Source organism: Oryx dammah, unplaced genomic scaffold, assembly GCF_014754425.2.
Source record: "Oryx dammah isolate SB20612 unplaced genomic scaffold, SCBI_Odam_1.1 HiC_scaffold_25, whole genome shotgun sequence".
In the NCBI taxonomy this organism is placed as follows: Eukaryota; Metazoa; Chordata; class Mammalia; order Artiodactyla; family Bovidae; genus Oryx; species Oryx dammah.
The window spans coordinates 10506864-10523279 of record NW_024070209.1 but is presented as its reverse complement, the minus strand read 5'-3'; the positions used below and the strand labels follow the sequence as shown (position 1 = coordinate 10523279).

General features: G+C 44.9%; 1 protein-coding gene across 3 annotated transcripts in view; it reads left to right on the top strand.

Moving 5' to 3' along the window:
* The window catches only part of TET3 (tet methylcytosine dioxygenase 3), a 110710-nt gene that overhangs the window by 76666 nt on the left and 17628 nt on the right, over positions 1–16416 (top strand). For all 3 annotated transcript variants that reach the window (XM_040223847.1, XM_040223849.1, XM_040223850.1), the window contains 3 exons: positions 1738–1828; positions 8760–8853; positions 16104–16312. In XM_040223847.1, coding sequence (XP_040079781.1) covers positions 1738–1828; positions 8760–8853; positions 16104–16312 — 394 coding nt within the window. The remainder of the gene's footprint in view (positions 1–1737; positions 1829–8759; positions 8854–16103; positions 16313–16416) is intronic.

Genomic DNA, 16416 nt, shown 5'->3' with positions numbered 1-16416 from the left:
GATGTACAGGCTGGATTTAGAAAAGGCAGAGGAATCAGTGATCAAATTGCCAACATCTGTTGAATCAGAGAAAAAGCAAGAAAATTCCAGAAAAACATCTGCTTCATTGACTACACTAAAGCCTTTAACTATGTGGATCACAACAAACTGGGAAATTCTTAAAGAGATCGGAATACCAGATCACATTACCTGCCTCCTGAGAAGCCTGTATGCAGGCCAAGAAACAACAGTTAGAACCAGACATGAAACAACAGACTGGTTCAAAGTTGGGAAAGGAGTACGTCAAGGCTGTATATTGTCACCCTGCTTATTTAACTTCTATGCAGAGTACATCATGTAAAGTGCCAGGCCAGATGAATCACAAGGTGGAGTCAAGATTGCTGGGAGAAATATCAATAACCTCAGAAATGCAGATCACACCACCCTAATGACAGAAAAAGAAGAGTAACTAAGGAGCCTCTTGATGAAGGTGAAAGAGGAGAGTGAAAAAGCTGGCTTAAAACTCAACATTCAAAAACTAGGACCATGGCATCCAGTTCCATCACTTCATGACAAATAGATAGGAAGAGAATGGAAATAGTGACAGACTTTATTTTCCTGGGCTCCAAAATCACTGCAGATGGTGACTGCAGCCATGAAATTAAAAGATACTTGCTCCTTAGAAGAAAAGCTATGACAAATCTAGATAGCATATTAAAAAGCAGAAACACCACTTTGTTGACAAAGGTGTGTATAGTCAAAGCTGTGGCTTTTCCAGGAGTCATGGATGGATCTGAGTTGGATCATAAAGAAGTCTGAGTGCCCATGAATTTATGCTTTTGAACTGTGGTGTTGGAGAAGACTCTTGAGAATCCCTTGGACTGCAAGGAGATCAAATCGATCAATCCTAAAGGAAATCAGTCCTGAGTATTCATTGGAAGGACAGATGCTGAAGCTGCAATATTTTGGCCACCTGATGTGAATAGTTGACTCATTGGAAAAGACCTTGATGCTGGGAAAGACTGAGGGAAAGAGGAGAAGAGGGTGACAGAGGATCAGATGATTGGATGGCAGTATGGCCTCAATGGACGACTTTGAGCAAACTCAGGGAGATAGTGAAGGACAGGAAAGCCTGGCGTGCTGCAGTACTTAGGGTCACAAAGATGGGACACGACTGAGCAACTGGACAAGAACAGCAGAATGTTTTCCAGGTTCATCCATGTTGTAGCATGCATCAGAATAAATCCTTTTTTATGGTCAGATAATCCATTGTATGGATATATATGTTCATCTGTGTTGAGGGACGCATCTGCTGTTTTCACCTTTGGCTCTCGTGAATATGCTGCAATGAACACTGCATACAGGTCTGTTGGAGTCCTTGTTTTCAATTTGTTTGGGATCCGTACCTTAAAATGGAGTGCTTTGCTAACCTCTGGTTTAGATTATATATAGTGATAAACTAAATGCCAAAGTGGTTAGACCTCAGTCTTGATAGTATATAGTTTTATGAGATTTAAAAATTTTTGCCAACTTGATCTGTGTATAACGGTGTTTCATTGTGATTTTAATTTGTAGTTCCTGATTTCTATTTTAATTTGTATCCTGATTTCCTGAGTTTGAATGTATTTTCACATGTTTGTAAGCCATTTGAATTTCCTGTTTTATAATGTGCCATTCATTTTCCTATTGGTGGTTTGCCTTCCTAAATTTCTGTTGGTGAATTGATGTCTCCAAATGATGTTTACTCTGTTTCTGCAGAACAAATAGTGGAGAAAGATGAAGGTCCATATTATACTCATCTGGGATCTGGCCCCACAGTAGCCTCCATCCGGGAGCTCATGGAGGAGCGGTGAGTGATGCACAGATGTCCAAGGAGAAATGGGCAAGTTGTCGATAGAATGTGCATTTTAAGCACCTCTTCTTTTCACTGCCTTATCCTAGACAGCCTGCAGAAAGGAATCCCTGATACCCAGACTGGGGAAAGTTGAATGTAGGATTTTCCCCGGCTCGTGGTCTGGGTTTCTTTCTGTCTGTAGGTCTGCCCTTCGTATATCCCCCTGTCCCCGCTTTCTCTCTCTTTATTGACAGTTTCCCTTAAAGAAATGGGGTTGAGTGGCTGTCTGTCCTGTGGAGTTCCCAGGGCTGAATTTTGCACTGCCTTTCCTGTGGCATTGTTCAACAGGCTCTTCTGCCCTGTGTCCTGTAAATCGGCAGTTACATCTAAAGGCTTGATCAGAATCTGATTGTTTCTTTCTTTTAAAACTACTTCCTAGGTGATGTTTTGTACTGGGAGGAATGTATGCCTCATATTTGGCCAGTTGGGCACCTGTTTAGACGATCTCCTGAGTCATTTTGACATGATCCTAGGAATTCTTGATTTCTTGTATTTTTATGGGGGAGAAATTATTTAGAAAAGAGACTCCAGGTGCTGGGAGTGCTCGTTTCTCTAGGCCATTTCAAGTAGAAAGAGCCAAGATATATGTGTAGGTTTTTTATTTTTGTTACTGTTTAGTGATTAAATACATTTAAGTTTACGTACATTTACGATTCAACACGAGACTGTAGGGCTTTTACTTAACAGCTCTGTTTTGCTTTTTTAACAGTGAAAGTAGTTTTATATAAATAGAAACTTTTAAATCCATGTGTGTCCATAGTAGATACTAAATACTATGAGTTCCAGAGTGTAGACAGGTAAAATATCTTGGTGATTGAGAACACTGGGACCCTGAAGCTAGACTAAGGTCCAGTCCTGGCCCTTCCACTACTGCTGAGTTCTTTGGTAAGTTGCTTTACTTCTGTGTGACTCGGTTTTCTTATCTACAGAATAAGGATGATAAAAGTATGTACACTGAAGGAGACTTATGAGGATAAATGGAATTAATGTCTGGAAAGCATCTGGTGCTTACTAGTAAATATTACATACGGGGTGTCTACATCATATCCACATGGACTGTGGGTTTTTTATAACTAATGTTTATTAATATTTTAATAGTAAAGTCACAGATTATGTAAGACATAAACATGTTTGCTCATGCATATACATACAGATGTGGAAGGCCAAGGGCTGAGTGGCTTAGAATTTCCAGAAATTTGGGGACCAGATTTTATCTGACCAGTGTAGCTAAACTGATAAATCAACAGGAAACATGATTTTGAACTGCATAACTATAGTGAGGTCCTCAAATGAATAAAAGGTAAGATGGATGGAGGACAGTGATCTACTGTAAACACTCTTAATTATCCTGTAGCATCTGGAAACATTTATATTCATAGTAGCCCATCAGAAAAGCATTTGATTAAACACCCAATCTGTAAATTCAAGCCTGATTGAAAGAGCACCTCTGAGTCCATGAAAATCATCCCAAAGTCTGCAGATTACAAATGCTGGCAAGGATGTGGAGAAAAGGGAACACTTAAAACAGTCTGTGGGCTTCCCTGATAGCTCAGTTGGTAAAGAATCTGCCTGCAATACAGGAGACCCCAGTTCAGTTCCTGGGTTGGGAACATCTACTGGAGAAGGGATAGGCTACCCACTCCAGTATTCTTGGCCTTCCCTTGTGGCTCAGCTGGTAAAGAATCTGCCTGCAATGCAGGAGACCTGGGTTCGATCCCTGGGTTGGGAAGATCCCCTGGAGAAGGGAAAGGCTACTCACTCCAGTATTCTGGCCTGGAGAATTCCATGGACTGTGTAGTACATGAGGTCACAAAGAGACGGACACGGCTGAGCGACTTTCACTTTCAAAACAGTATGTGGGATTGCTGAGAAAAACAGATATCATATTAACACAAATTATGTGGAATCTAGAAAAACAGTTCTGGTGAACTTGTGTGCAGGTCAGGAATCGAGCTGCAGACCTAAGGAATGGACATATGGACAGGGGTTGTGGAGGAGATGGGGAGAGGAGGGTTGGAGGAATTGGGAGAGTAGTGTCGACACACACACACACACACACACACACTACCATGTGTAAAAGAGAGAGTTCATGGGAACCTTCTTTGTAGCACAGGGAGCTCAGCTCCATGCTCTGTGATGACCTAGAGGGTGGGATGCAGGGGTGGGGTGGGAGAGAGGTCCAAAAGGGAGGGGTTGTGTGTATACTTATAGTTGATTCACTTCATTGTACAGCAGGAACTAACACAACCTTGTAAAGCAATTATACTAAAAGAAGACCAGTGTGTGTGGTTTTACACGACCCCTGCATGTGTCCACATGTATATGTGTTGCAGCTTTGAGGTTGGAGTGGGCATTATTTTGGCCAGCTATTTTTGTGAGGAATTTTGACACCATTGTTTACAGGTTGAGGGCTGCAGTGGAGTCAGATATACAGGTTTGATCTGAGATAGTTTTTACATTTGTTCGTTTCTTGGTAACAATTTTATAAGGTTTCTAGATACCTCTCTAAATAACTTTTAGTTATAGAAGAGTATGTTTTGAAATAAGGATTAAGAGATAATGATACAGTTGAGATTTGTCCTTTCCTTTTTTCTCATTGCTTTAAAAATAACAGCCAAGTGTAGATTCTTCAGAAACTGATCCAAGGGAGGAATTCCTCTCAAGACCAGGAATACTTGTGTTTTTCCTCAGCAACTGGTTTATTTTTATCTTAAGGACCTTGTAAATCATGGAACAGATTGTGTTTCCATCTTTATGTTGGCTGTTAGTAAGCTTAGCACCAGATTTGTGTATCCTCATTAAGAGGAACGTAATTTCTCATCTTTGGCCCATGGAAGTCTATGCAGGTTCACCCCTGAGTCCTTCATACGTAACCCTAAGGAGCCTTCATTCGCTTCCTTGATTTCTTATGCGATGAAATGTTCTAGACTCATCTCTTTAAAATATGCATAAGATCCCACTGTTTGCATTTTGCATACAAATGTCATGTCTGTCTGTTTCCCCCTTTACTCTGATTTCATCACCTGTTATTTTTATCACATAGACATCTTCTTAAGCTTCTTCTGCAACAAGGAGGGGAATGAATGATTGCTGAAATGCACCTCGATGGGAGTTTAGTTTGTGAATGATCTGAGCTATCTCTTTCTCTAGACTCCCCCCACTACCCTTTCTCTGCAGGACCACTCTACAGCCAGGAGTTGGCCAAGACGAGGAGGGAAGAAAACGGGATGTTGGTGCTTTTAGCTTATCTGGTAAAGACTTTGGAAGGAGGGGGAGGTTCAAAGCAAGTCCTGAAATGTTATAAAATTTATTAATGGGTTCCATACCTCCAGGTACCCAAGTCCTTGTCATCATAGGTAATTGGAGTCAGGCGTTTAAACCCATGTCTGAGAAGGGCCTGCTGCACAGGGACATGTGACCTGTAACTGGGAAGGGGACTCTCTGCAGCCTAGCAGTTCATTACATGTTCATTCTAGGAATGAAGCACCAACACCCTGCTAGCAAATCCTCTGAGTTTGGGGAGAACTGGTCTCATTAATGTGTGATGGAGGTAACCCCAAAGAATCACAACTTTAGATCAGCAGTTATAAAGCTTGAGCATGCTTCAGGTTTCCAAAGGACTTGTGAAGCACAGATGGCTGGACCCCAGCCCAGGGTTTCTGAAACAGCAGGCCTGGGATGGGACTTAAGAGTCTGTATGCTGGTCCCAGCACCACCTTTGAGAATCACTGGCTAAGACGATCAAGTTACCCTTTAGAATAAAGTTTCAGCCTATCCTTGCAGACTTGACCTTAGGGTCTAGGAGTTCACCTCTATCCTAACCTCTTAATGATAGGCCAGAAACTAAGACATTTAAGAAAAAAAGAGTTAAATCCAGAGTTGTTGGTTGTCTTTAAACACAGAGACAGTCCTGGTTAAAAAAAATTCTGCCTGATTAGACAGTGCTTGGCTCTTTTATTTGCTCTCAAATACAAAGTTCACTGCAAGAAGCATTTCTCATGAGGATAGGACAGTGGGGAAGGTCTTGGTCAGAAAGCCCGAGTCTGTGTCCTCAACTCACCGTTCTGTGGGGAACGATATCCTGTGGGTTTCAGTGAGAGCGGTATGGTTGCTTTGGGTCATTCTTCCCACAGCGGCCCCAGGACACACTGAATGCCCAGATTCTGCGCGCATGGGCCTCTTCCGGATAAATGCTTGTGGGGTTGAAAGTTTTCCAGGAGTCAGATGAGCAGGACTATCTGGTCTTTTCCTCTTCAGCCAGACCACACTATATATAAACTCCCCAGGTCCTGTCTGCAAACACATTCTATAGCATAGCCTGAAAACTTTCATGTAGCAGTTATCAGCTTTTCACTTCATTCCTGAGATCTTGAGTGAAATAGAAAACATTGAACTCAGAGAAACCTTAGATCAGCATTTTCAAAAGGACTTGTTTTCTTTTCCAGTTACAAAAATAAAACATGTCTATAAAAGGCCATTTTTAAAAAGCTTATAGTGAATAAAGCTAATTATCCTCCGAGAAGAAAAAATTTTTTCAAGTTTAATTTTTTTCTAAGCATTTACAAAGATACATGTATGTGATTTGAGAAATTGTGAACAAAATGGGATCATTATACCCATGTTGCTGGATACTTTCTTCTCCACTTAATTTTTTTCACATCAGTACATATAATCCTGTTGAATCCTTTTTGATAGCTACATGGTTTTCCATTACATGGCCATTTATTTAATTATGTTTTATTTAGCCAGTCCTATACTAGATATTTGGGCTTCCCTGGTAGCTCAGTGGTAAAGAATCCGCCTTCACTGCAGGAGACGCAGGTTCGATCCCTGGGTCAGGAAGATCCCCTGGAGAAGGAAATGACAACACACTCCAGTATTCTTGCCTGGGAAATACTGTGGACAGAGGAGCCGGGCAGGGTTTTGTGACAATCCATGGGGTCACAAAAGAGTCGAACACAACTCAGCAACTAAACAACAACAATACTGGATATTTTCGTTGTTTCTAAATTTTCTCCTTGATGCAACAATATCTTGTTCCTAAATGTTGGTGTATTTGTACAAGTTATGTCAGAGATAGAGATTTCTAGAAGTGAAGTGGATAAGATAATTATGTATATGTGTTTGTATAAAGAATATGTAAAACAGTAGTGGTTATGATAGTTATGATACAAATGCCTAGTAATTATGATAACATTACCCTCTATTAAATAATATACTGAAATAATATGCCATGACCAAATTGGATTTATTACAGAAATATAACAATTGTTGGATTTAGACAGTCTGTTAAAATAACATACCTTGTTAATTGACCAAAGGAGAAAAACCATTCTTCTATGTCTGTAGTTGTTTAAAATGTACTTGATAAAATTGATCAATTCTTTTTTTAAAGTTTTTAAAAAATTTATTTATGGCTGTGTTGGGTCTTCATTACTACATGTGGGCTTTCTCTAGTTGCGGTGACTAGGGGCTGCTCTCTAATTGCCATGCATGGGCTTCCCATTGCAGTGGCTTCTCTTGTTGCAGAGCATGGGCTTTAGGGCGCACGGACTTAGTTGCCACTCAGCATGTGAAGTCCTCCCGGAACAGGGATCAAACCCATGTCCCTGCATTGACAGGTGAATTCTTAACCACTGGACCACCAAAATTGATCAATTCTTGATTAAAAATTCTTAGAACAGGAAACCCTTAATAGAGCTCTTCAAAATAAGGGAGTTTCTGTCTGTAGCCCAAAGTTAGCAAGCTGCATGCTCAGGGGTAAGTAGTTGGAAACATTTCCAGGAAAGTCAGGAAATAAGCAAAGATGCCTGCAGGAGCTCTGGAAGCGCTAGCCGGTACAGACAGACAGGAGCCTGAAGTAGAGCCATGGAAAGTGGAAAGGAGAAGCTGGCAAATAACTGTTATTCTCAGATGATACAATATTGTATTAGAAACTAGAAGCTATTAAAAATAAGACAGTTTAGTAAGATGGATGTTTGCAGTGTTATGGGCTCTTCCTTTGTGCCAGAAACTTTGATGGATTGGCCAGGAAGTGCATTCAGGTTTGCCAGCCCCTATTCCCAAATGGACTTTTCGGCAGTGCTTTAAGGCACTCCCAAGCCTAAGAGACAGGAACCATTTTTATGTCCATTTTACAGATGAGGAAACTGAGGCTTAGAGAAGTTCAGCTGTTTGGCCACAGTCTTGTAACAGAAGGGCTGTGTGGGCTGTCAGGCCGCAGCTCTCTGACCCCGTGGCTGCGCTGTAGCCAGCATTGCCCCCGGGGTAGTTGTGTGCCCTTGAGCAAGTCAGTTCGGCTCCGAGGGCCACAGTTTCTTCACCTCTGAACGTGGCGAATCCCTGAGTGTATACATGTGTGTGAGCCAGGGCAGGGGTGTGTGCAGGAACCAGGCGTGTTTACTGTAAGTCCAAGGGGATCTCGGAGCCAGTTTGTACTGGGAGGCCACTTCCCCCTGGCCTCAGCTATCTTTCCTCATTGGTTCAAATGTCATTTGGGGATTGTTGAAAGAGAGTAATAAGGATTTCCCCATTTGTTTTCTTTTGTCTGTTGAATTTTATTGACTTCATAAGTAGCTAAGACTGCTAACAGGGCTGATACAAATGCCTGTGTTGAGCCTTTGGTTTGAGTGCTCAGAGAGAATCATCAGAGACCTTGTGCCCTGGGGCAGGATGGAGCCAGGTGGGCCAGAGGCCCTGAGGTCTGTAAGTGGAGTTGTGTTCTCAGAGGCTCGAACACAGAATAAACGTTTAAATCTTTCTCTACCTTTTCTGTTGCCCCCATAGTAACTAGAAACCCAAGCGGAAAAACCCTGAGACTTGCCTTCTTACCAGGACTCCTTTGTGACTCAGTTGTGCTAACGGTGGCTTCTGTCTTGCTCTCCAGGTACGGAGAGAAGGGGAAAGCCATCCGGATCGAGAAGGTCATCTACACGGGCAAGGAAGGGAAGAGCTCACGTGGCTGCCCCATCGCAAAGTGGGTACGTGTCAAAGCTCCACAGCCCCAACTGGACTGGGGAGTTGGGGGCAGACGTGTGCACTCCCCAGGGAGCTATGAGCCAGCATCTGGTGCTGTTAGGGTCATCTTCCCCTAGCCTCAGCTGTTGGTCCTCACTTGGTTTAAATGCCAGCTCCTGATGTCCAAGGCTGGCCTTGGAGCTTCTCTGGTTGTTATGCTCAACTTGTACTGCCCCTGTGGTTCAGGGCTGCAGAGGAAGGAGATGTGGAAGCTAGCTGGAGACATCATCTTGCTCAACGCTGGGCCCCACCGTGACTCCTCTGCCCACTCTGTGTGCCTTGGTGCTGGGTATCCCTGCCTCTAGTCCATAAGATCTAAGCCTCTGAACACAATCAGGACAGCATTGCATCTGCTGACTTCTGAGCCCCTGTTTCCTGTAGCCTGCATTTCATGGCAGAGGGAGCACCAGTAACTCAGACCCCAGTTTCACCCAAAGTTTTCTGACCCATCCGTCCAGCCCTCATAGAGCACTTTAGAACCACTATGGAACCCGTGCCCACAGCAGCAGCAGATTTATCAGATAGCTGTTTGCTCACTGCTTGATAGGGAGACTATGCTTGGAAACTAGAAGGCTCTGTCCCTGTGTTCAAACTGCTTGTGATGTAGAGACAGCAGGAAGTACAATCATGGAGACTTGAATAATCAAAGTTTAACACTGAGAGGCAGGCTTGGTGCTGTTGAGTTCAGGGGCAAGGGATGTGAGGGGCAGGAGGAGTTCAGGCTGGGTCTTCCAGAGAAGGTGGATAGGCATGGGGCCATATTAAATGGCCGAGGAGAAAGGTGGAAGCATTCCCTGGTGAGGAGAGTTGTGTGGACAAAGGCAGAAAGGTAGGGTGAACATACACTCAGCTCACCGAGTGAAGGATAGTAGTAACATGAGCTTTGTCAGACTCTGTTTTTATCTGGTCTGTATCCCATCCCTTTGCACCTTTACATTTAATGAAAATAATAGGTATCTAAACCTGAACTTTGGAGAAGGAAATGGCAACCCACCCCAGTGTTCTTGCCTGGAGAATCCCAGGGATGGCGGAGCCTGGTGGGCTGCCGTCTATGGGGTCGCACTGAGTCAGACACGACTGAAGCGACTGAGCAGCAGCAGCAAACCTGAACTATCATGTATCTATTTGTAGCCATTTTCAGACAGTAGCACAGAGTGATCTGGAAAAACCTGAAATACATGAGTATTCACAGGAAGAATGTTTTCCCCACCCTTGTGAAAGATGGTCATTACAGTAGGAGGTTAATTATTTCTCTGGCTGATCAGGGTGGGGTGTTATCTCTCCCAGAGAACTCATCAGGGAAGTGGTCTCTTTCCCTTCCTCTTGCTAATTTATGTAGTAATATATGAGGAATTCCAAAGTATCCGGCAAGAAACTAAAGCTCCCTGGGGGGCATTGGCAGACTTTTCAGCTTCAGAAACAGTTACCACCTTAAAGAAAACAGTTGGCTCTGTCGACAGTATTGAGGATAAGAATATGCATCTTAGTCCTCAGACACCCATGGTGAAACTCTAGCTCTTGACCAGTGCTCATGTGTCTCTGCTGAGGGCTGGGGAGGAAGGCGCCCATTTAGAGCTTGAGATCCGTTTCTGGGGCTGTGAGAGGAAAGCAGAAAGAAGGCGGGAAGAATGTGGTCCTCAGAACTCTGGTCCCTCCAGGCTCTGCAGACAAATGCCCAGAGCTGGGTACATGAACGCAGAGCTTTGTCCAGAGGTTGGAATAGCTTGTGGATATCACCAAGCCTGGTGGAGTGCCCATCACCAGTGCCCATCTTCTTTCGTTTTGAAAGAAAAGCTCACATAGAAGGGAATACGTAGTGATGGAGAGGTGAGGAAATTCCACATCTGATGAGTGAGAATGAAATGAGAGAGGAGGGAAATTTTGTTAATGAGTAGAGTGGTAGATCGTAGAACTCTTACAGTGGCAAGAAGACGGCAGTGCTGTGTTTTTTGGTTTCTAACCAAATCCCATAGTGTGGTGAATTTCCCTTAATTTTTGCCTACACAGCCACCAAATACCCTGTGTATTACGGTTGTAGGGCTTGTCTAGAGTTCCACCTCCTTGGAAGCTGGAGAAGGGACAGAGATTCCCTTTCTCTGCCCCCATGTGGAAATGGCCCACAGATGCTAAGGACAGCTTATTCTTCATGGCAGCACAGCCGTGGTCCGTCACCGTTGGGGTGGCAGCGTCCACCTCCCTGGGCTGGGCAGTGCCTCCTGTGCTCTCCCCGCTGCCCTAGCCCAGGTCTAGGTCCTGGGTTTTCTTTCCAGGCAGGGTTCGTGTCTGTGTTTGCAGCCATTACCTTCAGCTACAAGCAGTGTGCCCAACAAGATTTAGATTGAACCAGCTGGGATCTTGGGCGACAAAGCTGAGGTGCATCATGGATGCCCAGCAAATGTGTGTTCAGAGAATGTCTTAAGAAACCAGTGGGGACCGCCCCCCCAAGAGAGCCTGCTGGTAATGTCAGATTTTAAGGTGGCCTCTACAAAGTGTGGAAGTCGGCAAGCGACGCAGGTAGCATTCCAGAGGCTCAGAATAAATGGAGGCACTCCAGACGCAAACGCTGCAGACACGGTAAATGGGCTTTTGGTAGAGATGCTGCTCCGGCCAGCCTGTAATGGTAACAAGTCAGAAGGCAGATACTTGAAGGCCCACTGGCAGCATGGTGGAGCAGGCTTAACTGGGGCACCCCAGTGCTGGAGCTAGGACCGAGGGTGAGTCATGGGGGAACAGATTGGGGTTTCTGCCCGGTGCTCTTTAGGCTCAGTGCTCAGGGGGTCCCTGCCCCAAGTCCAGGTGATTTGTTTATGATCCTGTGATGGCGCGTGAGCCGTCTGGGTTGCCGTGCTCTGGGTGTTGGTATGTTTGCGCCTTACGTTGGCCTTTGACTTCTGCACTTTGTGTATTCTGTCCTGCTGGGTCCCTCCATAGAGTATGGGAACTCCGCTTTGTTACAGCTTTTTTGAGTGTATCCAAAGGCCTGTGAGGGCGTGGCCACAGGGCTGTCTGCTCATGCCTCAGTACATTTATGTGTGACTCGGAGAAGGCAGTGGCACCCCACTCCAGTACTCTTGCCTGGAAAATCCCATGGATGGAGGGGCCTGGGAGGCTGCAGTCCATGGGGTCGCTAGAGTCGGACACGACTGAGCGACTTCCCTTTCACTTTTCACTTTCATGCATTGGAGAAGGAAATGGCAACCCACTCCAGTGTTCTTGCCTGGAGAATCCCAGGGACGGGGGAGCCTGGTGGGCTGCCATCTCTGGGGTCGCACAGAGTCGGACACGACTGAAGCGACTCAGCAGCAGCGGCAGCAGGCACACTTAGGGCTTCCCAGGTGGCTGAGGTCAAGAATCTGCCTGCTGGTGCAGGAGACCCAGGCTTGATCCCTGGGTCGGGAAGATCCCCTGGAGGAGGAAATGGCACCCCAGTCTAGCATTCTTACCTGGAGAGTCCCATGGACAGAGGAGCCTGGTGGGCCACGTCCATGGGGTCGAAAGCAGACCGGCAAGCACAGACTGGAAACCCCTAGGGCACGGCCGCAGTCCGAGCTGTGACAGTGCAGCTGTCTCTGTGCTCTCTAGACGTGTGTCACACATGAGCGTAATTAGCCAGTGCTTTTCTGAGGCAAACTCTAGTACCTACTGTGTGTGCAGATGCCTGTGAAATGCCCGGCTCAGTCTGCAGAAAGCCAGCCGCACAGGGATATGATGATTGGCATTTCATATATTTACTGATCCACAAAAACAATTTTACAAATAATGTTGCAGTCGATGCTTCCACGAAGGGTGGAGGTGGTGGGCACCATTACTGCTGTGGCTCAAAGCAGGAACTCTTGGCCCAGATATGTTTTGTTTAGTATACAAGATGTCCTTTAAATTTTGAAGGAAATTCTGGTACATGCTGCGTTATGGATGAAACTTGAGGATGTCATGCTAAGTGAAATTAAGCTGGTCACTGAAGGACAAATGTACAATTCCACTTATGTGAGGGTACCTGGCATAGTCAAATTAATAGACTCAGAAAGTAAAATGGTTGTCACCATGGACTGGGCTCAGGGGAGAATGGAGGGTTAGTGTTAAATGGGTGGAGAGTTTCTGTTTAGGAAAATTAAAAGTTCTGGAGATGAAAGAAATTCTGGTGATAGTTTATATGACAGCGTCAGTGTGCTTAATGCTAATGAATTGTATACTTAAAATGCTAAATTTTACATTATATATATATTTCCCACCATTTAAAAAATGAATTTTGTGTTCATATCTTTAAAACGAGAGATTTCATATGAAAATCTGGATTTCTGTTTTCTTCCTAAACTGGAAGGGGTTGGTGCACTTGGCTGGAATTCTCACCAGGCAGTGACCCAGGGAGAGAGGTCTGGCTTCCCACATACCCTCAACTCCTTAGTTGCACCTCTGGCCTGCTTTCCTTACTGATATTGCCTGCCTGGTGGCTCCTTCAGCATCAGCCTGCACTGATGTACTCATGAGCAAGCCTGCCTCCAGCCCAGACACCTCCTGACCTCCAGACCCGTTCTGTTGACTCTGCTCAGAATAGCCACCCCAGTGTTCCAAAGTGCCTCCACCTCGGGGTATTCCCTGCTACCCTACCAGGAAACACTGCCCACACTCACCCATTTTTCTGCACCACAGAATGTCATTTAAGACTTGTGCCTGGCCCCCAGCTCCTATAGGGAGGTGGTCCCAAAGTCCCCTTTCTCCTGAAAGTCTCTAGAGTCTGTGTCTTTTCCTGTTCATTCCCCATTGTTCTAGTTCAGACTTTATCCGTTTTGCTTGTCTTATGTCAGTGGCCTCCCCATTTCACCCCTCTCCCAACCATCCGCTCCCCCTTCTAAAGCGTGTAGCTATGAATGTAAGGGACCCCCTGCTTACTTTGTAGAAGCCCTGTCTCAAGTCCTTGTCCCTCCACTTGCCACTCAGAGCCCTTCCCAGTCTTCCCTCTTCACAGGCCCCCACATCTGATCTAGTCACAGAATTCCTTGGGATTTTTGGAGGGGAGATTCAGCCACCTCACTCCCTACTCCTGGACCCTTTGTGCTTTGTGTGAGCCAGGACAGTGTTTAGGGCATGGGTGAAGAGTGAGGTGAGAGCCTGGGTGACTGGACAGCTGGACCCTGAGGAAGCAGAGCAGTACCCCATGGCCTATGCTATTTTTTAGCAGTCTTATTGAGATGTAATTCACATACCATAAAATTCACTCATTTAAAGTACACAATTCAGTGGTATTGCAAATTGTTAAAATATACCTAACATAAAATTTTCATTTTAATAATTTTAAATGTGCAATCGAGTGGCATCACATTCACATTGTTATGCAACCCATCACCACTGCCTATTTCCAAAATTTTCTCATCATCCCATCCTGAAACTCTGGTTGTATTTTTAGGTGTGCCTGGTTATATAGGTTTAACTTTCCACGAAACTACCAAAAACTGTATTTCATAGCATCCAGGCCCTTGCTTTTAAACAAAAAACATGCAGGTATGCACCATTTTCTCTGCAAACATTTTAGGACAATGTAAAAATTTCTGAAATTTTGGCTTATAATTTTATCTATAGATTTTATTCCTTTTGTTCAGTAGTTCAGTTGTGTTTGACTTTTTGTGACCCCATGGACTGCAGCACATCAGGCTTCCCTGTCCTTCACTATCTTCCAGAGTTTGCTCAAACTCATGTTCATTGAGTTAATGATGCCACCCAACCATCTCATCCTCTGTTGCCCTCTTCTCCTCCTGCCCTCAAACTTCCCCAGCATCAGGGTCTTTTCCAGTGAGTCAGCTCTTCACATCAGGTAATTAGAATATTGGAGTTTCAGCTTCAGCATCAGTCCTTCTGATGAATATTCGGGGTTGATTTTCTTTTAAGATTGACTGGTTTAATCTCTTTGCTGTCCAAGAGACTCTCAAGAGTCTTTTCCAGCACCACAGTTTGAAAGCATCATTTCTTTGGTGCTCAGCCTTCTTTTATGGTTCAACTCTCACATCCATACATGACTACTGGACAAACCATAGTTTTGACTATACAGACCTTTGTTGGCAAAGTGATGTCTCTGCTTTTTAATAGGCTATTTGGGTTTGTCATAGCTTTTCTTGCAAGGAGCAAGTGTCTTTTAATTTCATGGCTACAGTCACTGTCTGCAGTGTGTTTGGAGCCCAAGAAAATAAAGTCTATCACTGTTTCCATTGTTTCTCCATCTATTTGCCATGAAGTGTTGGGATCAATGCCAAGATCTTCATTTTTTGAATGTTGAGTTTAACCAGCTCTTTCACTCTCCTTTTTCACCTTCATCAAGAAGCTCTTTAGTTCCTCTTTGCTTTCTGCCATTAGGGTGGTATAATTTGTATATCTGAGGTTGTTGATATTTCTCCTGGCAATTTTGATTCCACCTTGTGATTCATCCAGCCTGGCATTTCGCATGATGTACTCTGCATGTAAGTTAAATAAGCAGAGTGACAATATGCAGCCTTGATGAACTCCTTTCCCAGTTTTGAACCGGTCCATTGTCCCATGTCTGGTTCTAACTGATGCTTTTTAACCTGCATACAGATTTCTCAGGAGGCAGGTATTCCCATCTCTTTTAAGAATTGTCCACAGTTTGTTGTGATCCACACAGTCAAAGGCTTTAGTGTAGTCAATGAAGCAGAAGTAGATGTTTTTCGGGAATTCCCTTGCTTAATTTATGATCTGAGGGATGTTGGCAATTTGATCTCTGGTTCCTCTGCCTTTTCTAAACCCACCTTGTACATCTGGAAGTTCTCGGTTTATGTACTGTTGAAGCCTGCCTTGAAGGATTTTAAGCATTACCTTGCTAGCATGTGAAATGACTGCGATTGTGCAGTAGTTTGAACATTCTTTGGCTTTGCCCTTTCTTGAAGTTGGAATGAAAACTGACCTTTTCCAGTCCTGTGGCTAACTGCTGAGTTTTATTTTTATTCCTAAGTCTACGTAAATCACCAATTACTTAGGTTTTATAGTAGTAATTTTTCATTTTGAAGTTTAATGTTTTTCTTTTCTGAATTACAATGCTCCTTTAGCCTGTGTAGTTGCTGTCGCCAGGGTGTGACACCCCTGGGACCCTGCCCGGAAGAGCTGCACCCTGGGTCTGTTGGGCAGAGGGGAGGGGGGTGTGGCATCCGCCGTGGCCAAGCACAGCCGCCGGCTCCTGTGGTTCCCAGCGCCCCGCCCCGCCTCCCCACAGGTGATCCGCAGGCACACGCTAGAAGAGAAGCTGCTCTGCCTGGTGCGGCACCGGGCGGGCCACCACTGCCAGAATGCCGTGATCGTCATCCTCATCCTGGCCTGGGAGGGCATCCCCCGCAGCCTCGGAGACACCCTCTACCAGGAGCTCACCGACACCCTCCGGAAGTACGGGAACCCCACCAGCCGGAGATGCGGCCTCAACGATGAGTATGTGGATGGTCCCAATGGCGGGGGTGGGACATGAGGTCAGCGCTCTGTGTGTTCTGCAGAGTTAGGACTGGAGTGGAAAGAGTGCCACCCACAGAGCTGGC